This window comes from Myotis nattereri, assembly GCF_964212035.1.
Source record: "Myotis nattereri genome assembly, chromosome: 2".
NCBI classification, from domain to species: domain Eukaryota; kingdom Metazoa; phylum Chordata; class Mammalia; order Chiroptera; family Vespertilionidae; genus Myotis; species Myotis nattereri.
Genome location: NC_138076.1, coordinates 16,144,644 through 16,165,675, shown reverse-complemented (window position 1 = coordinate 16,165,675; position 21,032 = coordinate 16,144,644). Strand labels below are relative to the sequence as shown.

The 21,032-nt window shown below is 38.5% G+C and overlaps 1 protein-coding gene across 1 annotated transcript; it reads right to left on the bottom strand.

Moving 5' to 3' along the window:
* Positions 1-617: 617 nt before the first annotated feature.
* ERI1 (exoribonuclease 1) lies at positions 618-15,381 on the bottom strand. Its single transcript, XM_081085133.1, has 7 exons — positions 15,116-15,381; positions 12,417-12,595; positions 9,659-9,869; positions 8,331-8,414; positions 6,902-7,011; positions 4,642-4,756; positions 618-1,714 (listed from the first exon to the last, which is right to left on the bottom strand). The coding sequence occupies exons 1-7, from the start codon at positions 15,221-15,223 to the stop codon at positions 1,472-1,474; spliced, it is 1,050 nt and encodes a 349-aa protein (XP_080941259.1). The 5' UTR covers positions 15,224-15,381; the 3' UTR covers positions 618-1,471.
* Between the last annotated feature and the right edge of the window lie 5,651 nt (positions 15,382-21,032).

The following is a 21,032-nucleotide window of genomic DNA, read 5'->3' as shown; positions in this document are numbered from 1 at the left end:
ATCATATGATATATTATATGGTGATATTTGTTATTCAAAAATCTCAGCATATATTCACTTCACCTCCAGAGTTTACTGTAAAAACCTAAAACTTCTAGATGTTTCACTATACTCCACATCAATTTGTCTAAGGGCATCATATACCCCTGTGCCTTCTATTGTCCACCTGTTATTCTCCATTATGCTGATTCTACAACTACTACCCAAGGGCAGAAATTCATTCTTTTAAGTAGGAACCCTACAGCACTGTGTATATTTTCATACCAAGAAAAATACCTTTTATCCTATCCATCACGGTTGAAAAACCTCTATAAAATTCATTTGATTATAACACATAAATCATTAAAATAAAGTAGCATCACAATTATTAAAAAAGAAAAAAGCAATGTCAATGAAAATGCTCCATGGAAAAAAATGCCGATGAAATTGTTCATGAAAGCTATAGGAGAAAATGCAAGTCTGAAAATACATACTTTTAGCTTCTAAATAAAAAGAGTTTTCCTTTCCCAACTCTGTGAACACATTTTTGTTTTTACAACTAGTTAAAAATTAACTATTCAACATTTAGTGATCACTATGTAAAATCAGTTTTTAATAATAAAAACATAAAACATGGTAGAAAGCATTACTTGACTTTATTAACCTCACTCACAATGTTAAATACAAATAAAAAATTATGACCCTTAGTTTTAAGTCTACTTCAAAGCATGGTCTCTTAGATTTAAGAATTAGGGCAGATATATGTCATGAGAAGGAGGGGAATCAAAAAGCCAAGTCCCCAAATCCCACTGATTTATCTGTGTATTATAAAGTCTGAAGGATAGCCCTGATATTCCTTTAAATGGTATTTTCTTCTGACTTGCCATTGTCATCAGTGCTAAATTTTTAACCAGACCCTATAATCTATCACAAGTCTTACAATTATAAATTGAAAACAAACACAGACAAGTATATGTACCACGTACTTTATGAAATTCACCACAAACAGTTGAACTTCACATATAAACTTCAAAAATCAATATGACTATATTATTAGAAACCAAAAGCTATATAAGGTCCACCTTCCAATCTTTTCTGCAATTAAGAAATAATTTGATCTAATGATGTTAATGTAGAAATACACTATATATTTTAACTCAGTAAGAGATGACAAAGGGAAACTCAATAAACCTTTGCATTTAAAACCAAAAGAAACACATCTTAGACACCTTAAACTATAAAATTCAGTTCTAACGGAACTGTTACTGTGTAACAATTACTGCTCATATAAAAGTGCTGGTGACAAATAATTCAATATGCCCTCTCCACAGAATCTGTTCACGTATATGTATCTATAACTGTAAATAAGATTTTTTATCTAAGGTGCTTAAATTTTGCACTGCAAGACTAGTTCAATAAGTATTCATCTGCTACCCCTTTGTAGCAACTCCAGTTATAGTGAATGATCCATGGGCAAAAGGCAAAAACGCTGTTATTTTCTAGAATGTGGCATTTGTGGAGGTGGAGCGCCCTCTATTGGTAATGAGGAAGACACACTCATTAACTGTCCTGCATGCATTTTTTCATTAATTCGGAGTTCGCATCCATCCTGAAGCATTCGAACTGCTATTCGGGCAATATTCTTGGAGTCATCAAGGCCACTGTGTGGCCGCCCATCATAATCCATTCCTAGTTTTTCAAGCATTATTGTCAGTTTGGTTTGGCCTCTAGGAACCTGAAAAATAAACAAACAATAAATAATTTTTTATTATTCTAACAGTGACTATGAAGTAAAAAAATAAGAAAGAAAATTAATAGTAATAGCTAAATAAAGTTAAGCAAAGGGCAAATACTCCTGGTTAAAGTAAATTAATAATACAAACCTCCATGGCTCTAGTATTTTGGATGAAAATATATGTATCGACAGGTGAAATCCTCAAGACATCTAAAAAGTTTACAGTTTTATAATTTAACAAATCATTTATAAAAGGAAATGTGTTGTTCTTCTAAACTGAAGCTCTACCATTTTACCCCAAACTAATTCTTTTTTACATGGTATTTTTCTGTGATATATTATTTTACTTGAATGACTCCTTAGACAGAGATACCAAACATATCTGGCTCAGTTGGTTGGAACATCATCCCGTGCACCAAAGGGTCTCAGGTTCGATTCCCAGTCAGGGCACATACCCAGGCTGTGGGTTAAATCCCAGGTCAGGGCATGTATGGGAGGCAACTGATCAATGTTTCCCTCTCACATTAATGTTTGTATCTCTCTCTCCCTCTCCCTTCTCTCTAAAGTCAATAGAAAATATATCCTTGGTGAGAATTTTTTTAAAAAGAATGAAAGACAATGCCACGTATTTTTCAGCCTATTTAAATACTCGCTCCATTTAGATCAGTGGTCGGCAAACTGCGACTCGGCAAACCGGGGCTCGCGAGCCACATGCAGCATTTTTGGCCTCTTGTGTGGCTCTTCCACAAAATACCGACTTCTGCGCATGGGCCACGAAGTTTCAATTGCACTGTACGTGCGCGCCCTCACGTGGTATTTTGTGGAAGAGCCACACTCAAGGGGCCAAAGAGCCGCGTGTGGCTCGCGAAGCCTCGGTTTGCCGACCACCGATTTAGATAAATATAAAAATCTCACACACTCCTTAATTTCACTTTTGAGAATCACTATACATCAATTGGTTGTCTCCTGCACAGGCCAGGGAGGAGCCTGCAACTGACGTACATGCCTTTGACCAGAATTGAACCCAAGGCCCTTGGTCCATAGGCCGACACTCTATCCATTGAGCCAAACCGGCTAGGGTAGAATTACATTTTAAATGTATGGTAATACCAGATGCTGGCAAAAACGTGAAATAATTATCAATTCATATATTCTTCAGGTGAAAAGTACAAACTGATGTAACTCCTTTGGAAAACTCTGTTTGCATAATCTAGTAATGCCAATGATACACATGTCCTATACCCAAGCAATTCCACTCCTAGGTTTATAGCCAGGAGAAATGAGTGCACAAAAACACAAGAAGACATACACAAGAATGTTCCTAGCACTACTGTTCATAAAAGCCTCAAAGCGGAACCCAAATGGCCAGCCAAAGTACACCAGATAAACTCTGGTATATTCACACAATGGGATTCTCAATAAAATAAATGTGCTATAGCCAAATACACAACATGGAAAATTTCAACCATAATGTTGAGGGAAAAGCAAAATAAACAAAACAGTCAGTATGGTGCTAATTATATCATGTTCAAAAATAGGCAAAACATAAATTTATGATATAAAGATAAACATATACATATTAAGGCTGTACACAAAAGCAAGAAAATGATTCCTATTAAAAGTATGGATTAGGGGAGCTCTGGGAGGAAGGGGGGATGAATAAGTGGAAATTACAAGGGATTTCACTTTAAACAACCTGTCAAACTCCACTTTTCTGTATTCATAGTTCTCAGTTTTAAGAAATGTTAAAACCACACTCCAAAAACATTTTCAAACAAACAACTTTTCTCATGAACCTACTTTAGGATGTGCTTCACCAAAATGAAATAGTAAAAGAAGAAAGATGAGAGAGATGAGAGAGAAGCAAAGGAAATCTCTTAGATGATTTTAGAAGCCTGAACAACAAATAGTTCAGATCAGAACAGGATTAAAGGCTCCAGGAAGTTATTCCCCAAAGGAAAAACAAAAAAAACAGACTACAGATGCTGAGAAGTGATTTACCGTTTCAATGGAAAGGAACAGGATAAGAAAACTTAAGTTGATTATTAAATCTGAGGAAAAGCTATGAACACAATCTATCATCATCTATAACAGTAAAGTGTAATATGCTAATTAGATGAGACATCCTTCCAGATGTCCTTCCGGACAACCTTCCGGACGAAGCCGGAGCTGTGAGGGAAGCCTGGGTCCCGGGTGCCAGAGGGAAACCGGTGCCAGCAGCTGGGGGAAGGAAGGCCTACTCTTGCATGAATTTCGTGCATCAGGCCTCTAGTAGGAATATAAACACTGAATAATGATTCAATTGTAGAGATAATGTAACTATATCAGAAAGATGCAGGGAGAAGGACATGCAAAACAGTGGCTTTTCAAGAGAGCTAAATCTTCATCTTCCATTGCAGGAGATTAATAGATACCTCAAACTGAAATTCAAGAAACAGTATAAACACATAATTTAGAAATATTAAGGTATTAGAAGAAATAGCTTTAAAAAGTTGAAAGTGTTTGTCTCAGGAGAACAGAAACCAGTACTGATAAGGGTTATGGTGGAAAACTGCCAACTGTTAACAACTTTGCAATATTATATTTTAAAATTTTTCATTTAATAAATGTTTTACATGTATTCAATTTGATAAAATTAAAATTCAGTGGTGATTAACTGTTCCACAAACAATCCACATATTGAATACCCCAATAGTTTCAAACCTGTTATTGACAATCATGTTAACCCACTTACATAACAGATTAAAAGAAAAAACAGCTTCTCTTTCTAAACTCATATGAACATAACTAATTTGGAATCTGAAAAGTAACAACTAATTATATGGCCCTTTCCTGTGAAAAGCACCTAGTGAATCATAACTTAATGTGCATGCAAAACATAACTTATCAACAGCTTAAAAATATAATCAAAATATAGAAATTGTTACCTTGTAAAAATTTCCATATGACTTTCGAATATTGATCCACTTTTTAGCAAAAGGAGGATATTTGAGCCTGCTGAGCCGGCACTGAATGTTCAGGAACTTACTCATATCCCACGAACTTGTAAATCAAAAATAGGAAATAAATGGATAAAATAAATGCTATACTATTTTTACAAATGAGTATTTTAACTCATTCTGTTTTTTATTTACACGACACCTTTCTTTCTTATACTTACACATAACATAGAGCTTAGGAAATTAAAATTTCTTCTTCTAAAATACTAATTCAAAAATAAACTAACAAAAAATAAGTTGGGTATATCAAATTTTTTTCACAATCTATTAGAGTTATCTTGATTGTTTTTATGGTTCTGATTATCTAGGCAAACCTCTATCTTGTTGAATATTTTTTCTTAATTCTAAAATAATTCTGCTAAGCGTACTTTGTGTCAGGTTTATCATATTGGGAAGTTTTATGAGGGTATATTTTGAAATACAACAAAAACAAATGAAAGGAGCTGGTATCAGGCAGTTAGAATACAATTTGGTCTGTTACAGTATGTTCCTAAATACTAACCAACCTGTGTAATTAAATAGGAGAATATGGGCTGTATAATGCGGAAACTGTGTTGGTTTAATACGTGGGTTTTACTAGCCAGAGGGAGTCAGAATGATAGCAGTCAAACTTATAACCTTCAGCAGAAAAAAAACAAAAAAACAACTCTCGCCCTGCCCGGCTTGGCTCAGTGGATAGAGTGTCAGCCTGCGGATTGAAGGGTCCCAGGTTCGATTCCGGCTAAGGGCACATGCCTGGGTTGCAAGCTTGATCCCCAGGTGGGGGGCGTGCAGGAGGCAACCAATCAATGATTCTCTCTCATCATTGATGTTTCTATCTCTCTCTCCTTCTCCCTTCCTCTCTTAAATCAATAAAGAAATATATATTAAAAAAAAAACAAAAAAAAAAACCTCTCAACTCAGCTACTGTACCAGCAACAGGAGTACTTTCAAATGTATTTTAAGAAAATTAAAAATAAGTGCCTGTCCCAGAATCCCATTGCTTCCATGCGTAATATCCTCTCATGCAACTTCAGTAAAGTCCCCACCTACGGAGATGCTTGCCTGGCTGTCCAAATTATGTCTGGAGTTATCAATTACTGCCTTTATTAGTGCTCTGGTTAATTGCACAGGTTATGAATGGTCTGTCCCAGAATGTGAGGTTTTTACAGAATCGCACACACTGTGTCACAACAAAAACATCTGTATACTTGAGCAGGAACACTGATCATTCGTGTTTGAAATCAATAAGATTTCTAAAGAGGTCCATCAACATTTCCCCATGCATTGTTAAAACATCATTACAATGTGATTAAAAGCAATGCTCTTTCCTTGTTGTATGTAAGGGTCTCTAAACCCTTTATGTAGGTGACATCGTAGCTGTAGTGTACAATCTGTCCACAGTTTGAAACAGAAGTTGTTTAGAACTTCCTTCTTGAACCTGAATAGCATTATGGGAGGAGCTGCCTTGGCATAGCTTCTTTTGATGTTCCTCATTTCCCAGTTAGGCTTTCATTTCACAAATGCCTTTGGAGCATACATGTTTAACTCAACACTACAGTAAGCGCTATATGAAAGACCACCAAGTAGCCAAAGTCCCTGCTCTGAGAGGATTTTTAATCTCTTTGCAAACATAAGTCTTATGTACATAAAGTTTAGATATCAGAATATTTAGTCAGATGTTAATAGGAATGGTACACATCAGAGAGGTTTTTATATGATTTCAAGAAAAAAAGAATCAATGTCAATTGGAGTGTCTGGAGTAAACACGTGGTAGGCTTTGAATAATAACGAAGAAGCGGTAAAGGAAGAGAGCCTTCCAGTAGAGAAAAGCGTAAGTACATAGAAAAGGATAAACCATGTGATCCGTGGGCCAGCCTGACTAAAGTAAAAAAGAATGGCAGGTACCTTCGCTACACAGGGAGGGCAACATTAGATGAGAGATCCTTGAACGCAAGACTGAAGAGTTGGACTTTTCTGAGCAAGAAAGTGTCCTTATGTGACACAGTTTTAGTTTCACATATTAATATGTATCTTTTTCTAGCCTTCCAGTCCTGGATTAGACTGTTTTTCATTGCTTTCAATGATAACAAAAGGAAAAATATTGTCTCCTTTAGTAAATAACATTCTTATGGTTATTCTAAAAGTTAAATAAGGACATCCTTAATCTTAAAAAGTAGATAAAAGTATTATAAATTTTCCTACTTACCCATCTGTTAATATGCAATACTTATACTTTGTTCCTAATTCCTTCAATTTCATCCAGTCAATTACTTTTTTCAGTACCTGAGGGAAGGTATCAGCTTTGTCTACCTGATCCTGAGGATATAAAAGTAAAATACACAAAAATCAGCGTAGCAACAGGTAGTCATACAAAATACCCAGACACAAGCACTGGAGGGAAAGGAACAGAATGAGAGTCTTATCTATGATGTTTTAAATTCTTCATGATTTCCTTGGCTGAGATACACCTAACATTTCATTTTTAAGATAATTAAAAATTGTTTATAGCCAAGTATTAGGGACTACTTTCAAGTGAAGCACATAATCCTCCCAAAATTAAGACTTAGGATCATCCTCAATGGTTCTCTTTTTGTAGGCCTCAACCTAGCAGCTTACCAATTCTCTGGAGTAGAGAAAAGGGAAATCTCTTCTCGCTGAAAGCCATAGCCCTCTACACTAATCTATCTCGAAGCTCACCTCTTTCTACCACATACTACATACCACTGCCAAACTGATCTTCCTAAAATGTAAATCTTACCCATCACATCACTTTCATACTTAAAATCCTCCAAACACTCTCCAAGGCTTTCAAGATAAAAAGACACACAAGACTCTTCATAACATGGCATGTCTCAGCTACCACTTTAGGTTTATGTGGGAGCATAAGCCTGTGAACATCATGAACTACTTACAATCCTGCTGTTACACCTAAAATGCCCAGTCATTCTTCTCCACCTACTGACCTATCCTGACTCAGCCCAAGTTCACCAACATGAGCAAGTTTCTCCCAGGACAGCCCCTTTGTCACAGGAAGCCCCTTTCTTAGATGCCTATGATACCCTGATGAAACACTAACTTACTTGTCAGCCTTCCTAACCATACTGTGACCACCGGTTTCTTCTTTGTGTCCTCCGGAATATAGATGGTTAACTGAACTGAGAGAGAGACTGACTTGACCATCTTCGTAGCCCTAGTACCTTGGCAAATAGTATAGTAGGCAGTCAAATTATTTGTTGAGTGAGTGAATGAATGAATAAATAAAGGAGCTACATAAATGAACAAAGGGTCTACCACATTAAAATACAATCAGAAATCAGAGACTAAAAAAAGTAACTATACTGTATATAAAGTCAGGTTGATAACAGATATATTTTTAAACTTTAGCTCCAAGTTCAGCACAGTAACACTTATTTTATTAACACTGCAAACAAATGAATCTTTAGATTCATCATTACAACTCCTTCAAAGGAAAAGTTGAGAAAAATTTTAGATACAGAATTTGCTTTTCTATTTCTTAAACATTACAATATGAAAAATCTTTGCCCAGCAAAGTACCTATTAACTTAAACTATGAAATAAATCGCTAATTTCAAAACAATTTTCAAACTCCTGAAAAAGGAACATAGAATTATAACCTGAGTAATTCCAGTTAAATTGATGCAGAAATCAGAAAGCTGGGTGTTAACCTCTGGTCTCACATACTGCTGAAACGTATCTTCCTATAAGGAAAGGACAGCAAGTTAATGTCTTTTAATGACTTAAGATACGTGACACATGATACATAACAAATACAACCACATAAGATTATAACTATAGGTGCTTATGGCATAGAACTTCTAGTTTTAACAATTTAAGGGTACTTCCCTGTTCCCAAAGCACTCTGATTTTCCCCCTCATAATCCATTTTAATTAAGGCAGCGCTGATAAATTCTCCAGAAACACTGATTTTTTATTTTAAAAATTACGTTTCAGTTTTAAAATTTTTACAATAAATCAAGTGTCTGCAAGCAAGTCAGCAAGCTGAAGTTTAAATAAACGTTTTCCAGAGAAACATGATGTAATTTTGTTTGTAATATTTTGAAACTGTCAGACTATTAAATGCAACCTCTAATTCAAGATACTAAAAGCTTTTTAAATTATAATTCCTTTAAATAGCAGTCTTGAGTTAAAATAAATTACCTCCAGATTACTGCTAACTCATTTACTCAATAGTCATTATACTAAGATTCCATTAAACTGAACTCTGAAGTCAAAATTTGACTCTATGATATCTCATAGTGTTGGGAGTAACTTTTGAGTAGATGAAATGTTATGATATATTATCTCTCGGATTTTACAAGGTGAACAGTATTATTATGGGAGAATTCCTGCTGACTTCCTGAACTAGTAACACGGATAACTAGTATCTAAAGCACATACATATTCACATGGCTAAGGAGCCTAGGCTATGAGAGTTGTTTCCCCCATAAACTTATCACCAGAATGATGGCCAGTTCTAAGTAGAAAGGTGATTTCTGTAAATTATCATTTTCAGAGATCAGAGGATACATTAGCCTATAGCAGTGGTTCTCAGCCCTGACTGCATATTAACTGAGAAGCTTTAAAAATTATTGACGTCAGGGACCCCAGCATAGAACAACTAATCCAGAATCTCTGGGATAAGGGCCAGGCATCAGCACTTTTTTTCACAACCCAGGAGATTCTGAAGTCTAGCCAGATATGTGTTCTAAGCAAACAGAAAAAACACTATAATTTTAGCTACTGGAAAAAGAGAAAGCAGACTCTAAAATATTTTATTATAGCTTTTCTATTAATCAAGCTGATACAAAGCACACAGCGAGAGCAAAAGGCCCACTTAGAATTCTAATTCTAGCTGAAACAGCAATTGAGATCCTTTGCCTTACTAACCAATCCCAGAATAGTTACTGCTAAAAGTAAAATTAAAATATAACAATTCACTTACTATTTCTAAGGTACCAGTATTCAGTAAAACAACAGGAAATTCAATTATTTCATGCATGAACTCGGGTGGGTTACCCTCTTCACAAGTGGCTTCAAAGTCAATAATACAAATGTAGTCATAGTAACTGTCAGCACAATTGTCCTCTTTCAACATCAGCTTCTGCTTCTTATAATAGTTTTTCAGCCTCTTCTTTAGTACATCTTTTACTCCTCTAGGGAAAATAATAAAATTAACTCTTAGGTGAATTTCATGGTCAAGAATCTGAACTCTTACCTGATGTCACTGGATTGAACAACTACAATGACAGCATAATTTAGTAAATGTTAACTAAAATATATGTAAAGAAAACAAGACTCAAAGCTCATTTAGCAAAGAACAAATTAAAATATATGTTTAATACAGCATCAATATTTTCTTTTGCAAGTACCTTTTCATTTTGTAGTATGTAAGAGCATTTTTTCTTCAATATATTCTAGTACTTCGAACCGTAAGCCTTGCCAGTATACACCACCTACATAGCCATATTGTTTTAAGATTAAGATGACATACATGACACAAAAACTGAAAATAATATTGACTTATTCTACTAGCCAAATATAAATTTCAGAGTATAAAAATTCAAGTAAATTGAACATATTGTGCTACATCTTTCTTTTGGTTTTTGCACATTAAACAACTAAAAAAGTCCATATGAATATGAAAACATATGTGCCTAGTATATAAACCTGAATATCTGTTAGTTAATTAACTAGAAAAACTAATTCAGAAGGCACCTTAGGCCCTGGCAGGGTAGTTCAGTCGGGAGCAGCATCCCGATTCGCCTAGGTCACGGTTCAATCTCCAGTCAGAGCACATACAAGACTTAACCAATGAATGCTATTTATGTTCCACTTATTTATAGTGGAACAACAGATCAATATTTCTCTCTCAAAATCAATACATTAAAAAAAAGATACCCTAGAGCAGTGATGGCGAACCTTTTGAGCTCGGCGTGTCAGCATTTTGAAAAATAACTTAACTCTGGTGCCGTGTCACATACAGAAAATTTTTGATATTTGCAACCATAGTAAAACAAAGACTTATATTTTTGATATTTATTTTATATATTTAAATGCCATTTAACAAAGAAAAATCAACCAAAAAAATGAGTTCATGTGTCACCTCTGACACACGTGTCATAGGTTCGCCATCACTGCCCTAGAGTGACCTGTGTCCAGAAAAAAACTGTGATACTCAGTAAGTTCTTAATTAGATGTAGCTTTCTTAATTTACCATGGATAGAATATGATTTAGTAGATTCAGTATTACAGGTATTTTTAAAATACATGTTCCACAAATGGGGGGTGGGAAATGCTTATTCTAAATAGGTAACAATGGCTGGTAATGGTGGTCTCCCATGTTCTTCAAACAGTATGTATTTCTTCAAAAAAATGTAACAACCAGTGCTCAGACTTCCCTCAGTACCTATTGGTTGAGTCCTATAAATGGCTTGCAAATGCATAATGGCAGTAAAAATGAGATCTTATTAATTAATGTGTAGGGACAAGTAAGGTATTTTGGTCACATCAGCAATTAGTGACTACTAAAAAAAATGTTTTTAACTTTTGTTTTCCTTTCTAAACTACCACTGAAAAGCAACCCTGCCCATGAAAATATTGATAATTAACCAGTTAGTTGTTTTAAAACGAAATACCTTAATATATTTATTTTTTGGCTAACTGACTGCCCCGCCCTAAGAGATGGCGGCACCCACGGCCAATACGGAGGGAATATGCTAACTGACCACCCCGCCCTCAAAGATGGCAGCGCCCACAGCCTCAAGATGGTGGCGCCCAGTCTCCTCAGCCCCGCCAAGGCAGCAGGTGCGCAGCAAGGCCAGCCACAAGATGACGGTGCCCAGTCTCATCTCCACGCATCTGCCTCCGGAGTCCCCCAGTCCCCTCAGCCCCCCAGCCGCCCAGGCGGCCCGAGGTGCAGGTAAACAGGGCCGCCCGAGGCTTGCGCTGCCGGCAGTGGCAGCAGCAGAGGTGTGATGGGGGTGTTGCCTTCCCCTGATCACCAGGTCGCCTCCCGCCCCTGAGGGTTCCCGGACTGTGAGAGGGGCAGGCCGGGCTGAGGGACGCCCCTCCTCCAGTGCATGAATTTTCTACTCTCTATATATAAAAGGCTAATATGCAAAGTGTCCCATCAGAAGTTCGATAGGGAGACTGGGAGTTCGATCGCTCACTATGATGTGCGCTGACCACCAGGGGGCGGCGCAGAACGAAGGAAAGTCCTAGCCGGTAGCCAGGGAAGGAAAGCCCCAGCCAGCAGCCAGAGGGCCCTGATTGGCCCTGATAACCCGGTCAGGCCTAGGGACCCTACCTGTGCACTAATTTCACATACTAGGCCTCTAGTAATACATATGGACAAAAGAAATTATTCAATCTCATTATAAAATATTATCCAGTGACCAAAGGAGCAACTGAAAGAACTTAAAACATACTTTGTATATTAAGATAGATATTCCTATACACTACTGGTAGGCTGTCAAAATATTCAGACTTCGACTCCCCAGTCCTAGTCAATCACCTAAAAGACTGACAGAAAAAAAAAGAGTTGCACACAAAGATTCAAGTACAGACAAGAATATAAATTACAGTTGTTACTTGAATTTTTAATAACGGCTATTTCTTTATGGTAAGATTATTTTTAACTTTTTTCAGTGTTTTTAAAATTTTCTAGGATGAGCATGTACTATATTTATAATTTTATTTACCTGGTTTCAAGCTTGAATTCTGAAAGTTTAGCTCTGAGTTCTTCCTTACTCATTCTATTAATGCAACCATTTGTAATAGCAATCTCTTTGTAAACTGGGTCACTGAAATCACTTGAATGGGAGGTAATGAACTTAGATCCTTTTGTTTCTTGGCCATCATACCTACATCGTTGCTTTTTCTACCAAAAAAAGAAAAAGATATAGTTTAAAATTAGTACAAGCATCTTAAAGATTCAAACATCTGAGGATGGAGTCTCTGTGCTCCATGTTCAATGAAACATGCCTGTTGCAATCACTGGAAGAAAGGAAGGATAGGAAGAGATGTGTTTCCAATACAATTGAGACTGTTCTCTCCTGAGTCAAGAAGTTCCTTATAAACAATGAAGCTAAGTAAAAAGAGCACTGATGTTGAGAGTACAGAGCCACAGATGACCATTTACTAGCAGCATGACCTTAGGTAGTTACTAATTAACCTCTGATTATCCATTTCCTTATCAATAAAACAAAGTATAATAACAATTGTCTCAAATGGTATTTGGTATTGGTAATGGTAAATAGTATTTAGGCAAGATTATTATAAGGAACAAATGAGGTTATGTGTATCAGGCTCCTACTACCATACCCACCTTGGCTATTAATAAGTGGTAATTTTACTATTACTCCGACAGATTATAGAACAGACCTTCTCACTAACAATATTCTAAAATTTAAAAACTAATTTTTAAATGACTCATTACAACATTATGCATGTATAAAGCAATGACTTCCTGAGAATTTTTTCACCTGACTTCATTTCACAATGCTAACAGAAATTGCCCAATATAAAAACAACATAGACTAGAAATCTAATTCAAAATTTCCTAGTACCCAAGGCAAAAAAGAAAATGTATTCAGCTTCAAGCAGACAATTTCCAAAAGTCACATGTAACAGTTATTCAGGATAACTATATTATGATGTCATAAACCTTTCTTCTTTTCTTAAAAATATTTTTTGTTGTTGTTTTGTTTTTGTTTTTTGCCTGGCCAGCATGGCTCAGTGGTTGAGTGTCGGATCTAGGAATCAGGAGTTTGCTGTTTGATTTCTGGTCAGAGCACATGTCGGGTTGCCGGCTTGATCCCCAGTGCCGGGCATGTAGGAGGCAGCCGATCAATGATTCTCTCTCTTCATTGATGTTTCTATCTCTCACTCCCTCTCCCTTCCTTCTGAAATCAATAAAAATATGTTAAAAACAAAACTGCATCCAGACACTAAAAAAACACCTTAAAATAGTGAATTTAAGTGGACTACTACTCTTTCAAAAGAAGAGTTCTGATGGAATCTAAACCTACTTGTTAAAAATATAAAAATGCAACACTCGTTTACAAATACAATTGATATTAGGAGTAATGGAAATTTACTTAGCTAACTTCCAACAACAAAAAAAACAACTCTGCTTGAGAATAAAAAAACCCAAAAACCCACATCATCATATTATGAGTATCCAACAATAGATCCTTAACAAATATGACAGTCACTGAAACCAACCTGGAACACAGACCCAGGCCTTACGTCACCACAGCTCCAAGTTTCAAGACGGAAATATCGTGAAGCATATTCAATTCTACTTCTTACTAAAATAAACTTTAAAAATTATTCTTAAACTGACGTACATGATGAAGTTGTTGGCAGTGCCACAGACTGAAGAGGGAAATGAGGTGGAAGAAGAATGGGTCTCTAGAGAGAAGGCCCCTGGAAGACCTTCTTCAAAGTGACAGGTAAAGGAGAACGCGGTAACTGTGCAAAACCCCCGGGAAGAGCACGCGGGGGCATAGGCAACCCTTAGAGGCCAGGCGGCCAGGCGCCTGGGAGCAAAAGGGAAGAACAGTGTGCGGAAGCGGTTACTATGGACACAGGAACCACGCCTGCGGGCCACAAACTGAAGACGAAGGAGGGGAGCAACCCGGTCCGATGGGTTATTTAAAGATGGGTTATTTAAAAAGATCATTCCAGCTGCCACTTGCAGAATTAGCTGCGGGATGGAAGCAGCACTAGCCAGGAAGCCTCTTGCAAGTAGAGCATTCACTCCAGGAGGCACTCAACATGAATTTGCTGGTAACAGAAAGTGACGAATTTTAGTATTAGACCGTTTTACAATCCGCAGCGCTGGTCACAGTAACTAGATTCATTCGCGAAGATGAATAACGAAGCGCCTAAGTCCGTTTTTACAATTGTGCCACTGTACCTACCAGTGAACCGTCGCAGTCATTAAGAAAATTAGTCACTCGTATGTCTACGTGAGAGAGTAATAAATGGACAAAAATGTCCAGCAGACACCAAAAGCTGGACGGAAGGAGGAGATGGGCCTAAAGGTCTCCAGTGACATACACACTGTGCTTTTTAGAAAAGCACACAGCCTGCCAATTACCGATACGGCTGGGGAGAACGACTACAGCAACAGCGTGCACTGCACGTCCAGGTGGGAATTCCCACCCAACTTCTCAAGGCCCGGGTCACGTGCTTCCCTCCTGGCCTGTTCACTCCCACCCGGGAGGCCATTCGGACCGGCGAGAGCTCTAGGACAACCACCCCGAGGAAAGGCCCCCCGAGCTGGGACAGAAAAGGCGTCCGGGCTGCGGCCAGAGGGCGCGCAGGCTGCGGACCCCGCGGAACACGCAGGAAGGAAGGGGCGCGCGGGCGTCCGGGGCGGCGGGCTGCTCACCTCGGGATGCCGGAGCTGCGGCTCCTCCCCGGACTCGGACCGCGGCGACTCCTGCCGCGCGGGAGCCACGGCCTTGCCGCCAGGCTGTAGGCGCTGATCAGGCTCCATGCCGGGTGTCACGTAAGAAGAGGGCTGTGGAGACCGACACTCGCTCACTCTCACGCCGCCAGACTCGAAGACCTCGCCTCTCTACGTGGGAAAACTACCGGCGGCAGTTCCCGCGGCGGCGGCCACACAAACTCGAGCAGACACCTCCCACTTCCGGGAGCGTGCGGCGTCTACACGCCGCGCAGGCGCAGTGAGCCGGCGCGCACGGAACGCCAGCGTCCAGGCCGACGCGGGCGGGAGGAAGGCGGAAGGAGGCGCTCGCGGCGGGGGCGGGGGAGGGGGGGGTGAGGGGGGGAGGAGGGGTGGGACAGGCTTTCCCGCCCCTACGCGGAGGCGGGCTCCTATTGAAGTTACTCCGGGGTCTAGACCCCAGTCAGAGGACACCACAGAGAAAATGACCCCATCAACGTTTTCTGGGAAGGAGAGGTGAAATTTAACCATAGCAAACAAAATAAGACGTCTTCTTCAGGACAAGAAGAAATGGGCCTGGACTTACTAAAAAAAAAAGAAAAACTAAAAAAAACTGAACATAATGTATGAAACAACTGTTTTCAGACAACCGTCAGCAAGCAGTCTGGACTGTTGTACCTGACAGAAAAGAAACAAGGTGACCCCTCCGTCACCCTGTGGAGGTAATTTCCAGTGTGAGGGGCAGGGAAGAGGAACTCAGAGGCTGAGGGAAACGGAGAAGACCGGTGAGTTTAGGGGGTTTGTAGGCCAACTGGTTGAAATTGATGAGTTGGAGTTCATGGAGGACGAGTTTCAGAAATCTACGTGGAAATACCCTGGAATCTTTATTAGAATAAAAATTAGTGACTAGGTCACGGGAAACTCCACAAGGCCCGGAAAGAACAATCTGGGGGGAGCAGGAAGCCATACACTTCTCAGAGCTCACACAGGACGAGGAATCATGAGTTCCCTGCAGCCGGAGTTGAATATGTCTAACTCCCTCCAAAAGGCTGGGACAAAACCTAGGACTCAAGAACATTCAATTCAATATGCCAGGTATCCAGTCAAAACTTTAATAGACATGCCAAGGAATAAGAAAATATATCACACAGGCGATGGAACCATCCAAAAAGGACAAAAATGGTGACATTAATAGGCAAGGACTTTAAACACCTATTATAAATGCACTCAATATGCTCTAGTATTTAAAGGAAAAGATGGCAGGAGAGAAACAAGAATTTTTTTGTGTGTGTTGTTGTGTGTGTTTTTAAAAAGACAAAACAAGTTGAATTTCTGGAGATGAAAAATACCTGAAATTTCATGACTCTCTGGGTGGGAGCATTAGCACATCAGGCACTGCAAAAAATAATAATGATAATAATAATGAATTTGCAGACCCAGCAATAGAAACAATCCAAAATATAGCACAGAGACAAAATAGACTGAAAAAAAAATAAAAAAAGACCAAGCCTCGGGGATGTATGGGACAATATACAAGAGGCTAATTGCAGACCCGGAAAGGGGATGAGGGTGAAGAAAAAAATATTTGAAGTAATGGAAAAAGGTGTTCCAAATTGAATGAAGCATATAAACTATAGATCCAAGAAGGTCAAAGAAATCCAAGTAGAATAACCATAAAGGAAACAATAGGATAAATCATAATCACACTGGTGAAAGACAGTGATAAGAGAATATCTTAAAAAGGTACATTATATACAGAGAACTGATAATAAGAAATTTCATAACTTCTCATTAGAAAATACGCAAGTCAAAAGAAAATGAAATGACAACTCTAAAGTGCAAAACAAAACTGTCAACTTAGAATTCTATACTCAGCAGGGTGAGACACTTTTTCCGACAAGCCCAGGTGAAGTAGAGCCACCTCAGCAGACTTGCATGCCTCTGAGGAAGAAAAATAGATGCTTATTATAGCCACTGGGATGGTTTGTTATTCAGCATTGTTATAAGGAATACAGGCTCACTTCAAGCCACATGGTAATGGGTGAGGGCATATAATTCCCTAAGAGAGAATGGGATACAACTAGAAATCTACCACAGTTATTTTACTTCTGATATCACCTGTGTCTTCCTAAGTGGACTGTATTTTTCCCGTTAAAACTACAGACTTACCTTTTTGTTTATAAACTAAGGTTTATAGACTCAGAAATTATAAAAGACTTCTAAGGTACAACTCCTGAACTAATATTCTCTTTTTACCAAGATTTATTCATTTTCTCTTCAGATAATGACTTTCAGTCTTGACACACAACTGCAGAGGATTGTTTATCTCATTTCTCTAAAGATATCTTTTCTCTTGAAGAAGAAAAAAAATGACCCAATGAACATTATCAGGATGCACATTAATAAGCACTAGGTATAAACTGTTTCACTTGAACTTTTTTATTTGATACATGTGACTCAACTGTTAAGAAGATTCACTATCAAGGATTGATCATCTATCTATACTGCAAATGATGGGCTCATACCTTAGTACTTCTGCCTGTATCTGTGGGGATGCTAAGATACAATAACCATTCATTCAACAAATATTTATTGAGCACCTTTTATGTGCCAGGAATGATCATTGAACAAAATGACAAAAACTTTGCCCTGGTGGATTTCACATTCAAGAAGCAGATTACAGACAATAAAAGAAATTAGTGTTTACAATATGGGGAAATATTAAGCAGGTAAGGGGGGGTTGCAATTTTAAATAGAGAGATTATGGGAGGTCTCCCTAATGATGTGCTGTTTGAACAAAGACCTAAAAAAGGAGCAAACTGTGAGGATATCTGGGGGGGGGAGAATTTCAGGCAGAGCAGGCACCAAGTGAAAACGTCCCTAAGCTGAGAACATGCCTGGAATGCTCAAAAAGTAACACAGTGTCCCATACAGATGCTCCTTGACTGAAGACGGGGTTAGGTCCTGATAAACTTACTAAGTTGAAAATATTGTAAGTCAATATGCATTTAATACCATGCTATAGTGTGTCAGTTGTTTACACCAACAAGGGAGAAATCCCAATGATGTTAGTGCCTTCTGCCTAAGAAGATATGTGCCCAGATAAACAGCTAAAGGGGAAAGCCTCCCTAAATGTTTCAGGCATGGCACAAATCTAAAAGAGAATGTTTACAATTGGTTATTCTCTTTAAATGCAGTTGAATTTTGTATTATCCACTATTTCTTCTGTATGTTACATAAATCATTTCCTTGCAAAAGGACCTTTTCCTTCTCTATTTAAACGGGTTTAACTCAAAAATTTCCAACTTAAAAAGACAAACCAAACCAAGCACTTCTCTCAATCTCAGACCCTACAGCTACTGCTCTAACTCTATCTCTATCTCTATCTCTATCTCTATCTCTATCTCTATCTCTATCTCTATCTCTATCTCTATCTATCATCTCTCCCTGCCCCTCTTTGGAGATAAACCTCTTGAAAAAAGTGTCTCTTTTCTCACATCATCATTCACTATATAACCTATCCTAATTTGGATTCCATGCCCACAGTCCAGGGCCTTTACTGCCCCCATTGAAGTCACCAATTATCTCCATGTGGTTAAACCCTGCTGGCTCTTGTCAGAGCTCATCCTGGATGAACACCCAACATTGTTGGCCCTTCTTTACTCACTGAAACACTGTGTTACTTTGGTCTCCATGACAACACACTTGCCTGGCTTCCTTTATTTCTCTCGGGCCATTTCTTCTTAATCTCCCTGGTCAGTTCCCTCTCTTATATTCAATTGTATAGTGTAGGAATTCTTTCAGAGTTGGATATTAGACCCTCTTCTTTTCCATTGTATTTTTTTTTTGGTAGTTTTTTTCATCTTTATTGTTGAAAGTATTACATATGTCCCCCTTTTTCCCCCCATTGACCTCTCTAGCCAACCCTACCCCCTGCCCCAGGCCTTTACCACCCTAAAGTCTGTGTCCATGGGTTATGCATATAGGCATACAAGTTCTTTGGCTGATCTCTTCCCACCCACCTTACTCCCACCTTCCCTCTGAGATTCAACAGTCTGTTCCATGCTTCTGTGTCTCTGGATCTGTTTTGTTCAACAGTTTATTTTGTTCCTTAGGTTCCACATATGAGTAAGATCATGTGATACTTGTTATTATACTCTTTCCTCAGTATAAACTTTCACCCTAGGTGTTCTTATCCATTCTTGTAGCTTTACTTACCATTCATTTGCCAATGGCTCCAAAATTTATATTTCCACCCAAGATCTTAATTTTGACCACCAGATCCACATATCTCATTGCCTACTTACAAACACCTCAAATTTAACATATCCAAAAGTAAATTCATCTTTCCACCAAAACCTACAATTTCTCTGTTGTTTCTTTTCTCAGCAAATGATTCTACAATCTGTATAGTTGATCGGGCCAGAAATATGGAATTCATTTTTGACATTTCATCTTCTTCAACTTCCTTAGCTAAGATGCCTGCAGTGCTCAAAATGATCTGGGTTGTGCTTATCTCTCCAGGTTCAGCATGAGATACCTTCTATCTCCTTCCATATTAACTTCCATCAGTACCTCAATATCCTATGCTAGTTCTCATGTTGGAGCTTTCCCAGGCTAATTTCTGTGATTCTTTAGATTAGAGATTAAACTCTACTTCTCCAGAATGTTTCCCCCAAATCTCCAGATTTTACTGGGTTCTGCCCTTTATGAGATCTGCCGTTTTCCTTGGCATTTTTTTTTTTTTAGAATAAAGATTGAGCTGTGTAAGAAAAAGACCTTAAATGTCAGTAGTTTAAATGACATAGAAGTTTATTTCTCTTAGAAGTTAAAGCTTGGCTCTGTAAGGCAAAGATGTCCAACGGCCCTGGGTTCTTCTATCTTGCTGCAGACAGTTTGGCATTCTGTGTGCAGTCCAGCCAGTGGAGAGAGGAAGAAACTGAAAGGGAAAATGTGCATTTCCTTTTACGGTCACACCCAGAATTATGCACATTATTTATGCTTCTATTCCATCTCTTGGAACTTGGTCACATAACCACACACTAGTTGCAAAAGAGGCTGGGGGAAATGTTGCCATGGTTCTGTAAACAGTTAACTGTTAACAGTTGAAAGTCCATTATTGTTGAAAAAGGGAAGATCAAATATTCTGACAACTAACAGTCTCTGCCACAATCCTGGTAAACACATGTTCATGCACACCCTTATTCCTGCACATAATGCACACTCATCCCTTCCCCAGTGGAGACAACCCCCAGATCCTTTTCAGCTAGTGCACCCAGCTGGGCCCCCAACCCTGATCAAGGATCGGGCCGGCCGGCCACCCGTGGCTCCTCCCCGTCACTGGCCCAGCCTGATCGGCCCCCATCGGGGCAGGCTGGCTGGGCCCCACCTGTGCACAAATTCATGCACCAGGCCTCTAGTATATATATAATTTGTCAGTTAAATAATTCCTTATTCTAATAGGTTCTTTTCTTGTCTAATATTATGCAATTGCTTAGAAACATTTGCATGATCTGGTTTACAAATTATGCCCTATCTCATCTAGAACGCAAAACAAACAGGGTCCTCTTCTCTACCCACAGCATAAGGATGTGTAGCCTTGCTGACAAGCACAGACCTGCAGGAGGCAGCCATCGATGATGTTCCTATCTCATCAATGTTTCTATCTCTCTTATCCCTCTCCCTTCCTCTCTCTCTAAAAGTCAATAAAAGCATTTTAAAAAAGAAATAGATTGTTTTCTATAAACACATAATTTATATTTGTACTTTTGTTCAGTTTCCTAATGTCCTTAAATTGTATCAGAAACTCATCAAATTATTTTGAAAATTATAGCTTTTCTCTGATTACAAAAGTCATGCATATTCAATTGAGAAAAATTTTTAAATAGATGCATTCCAT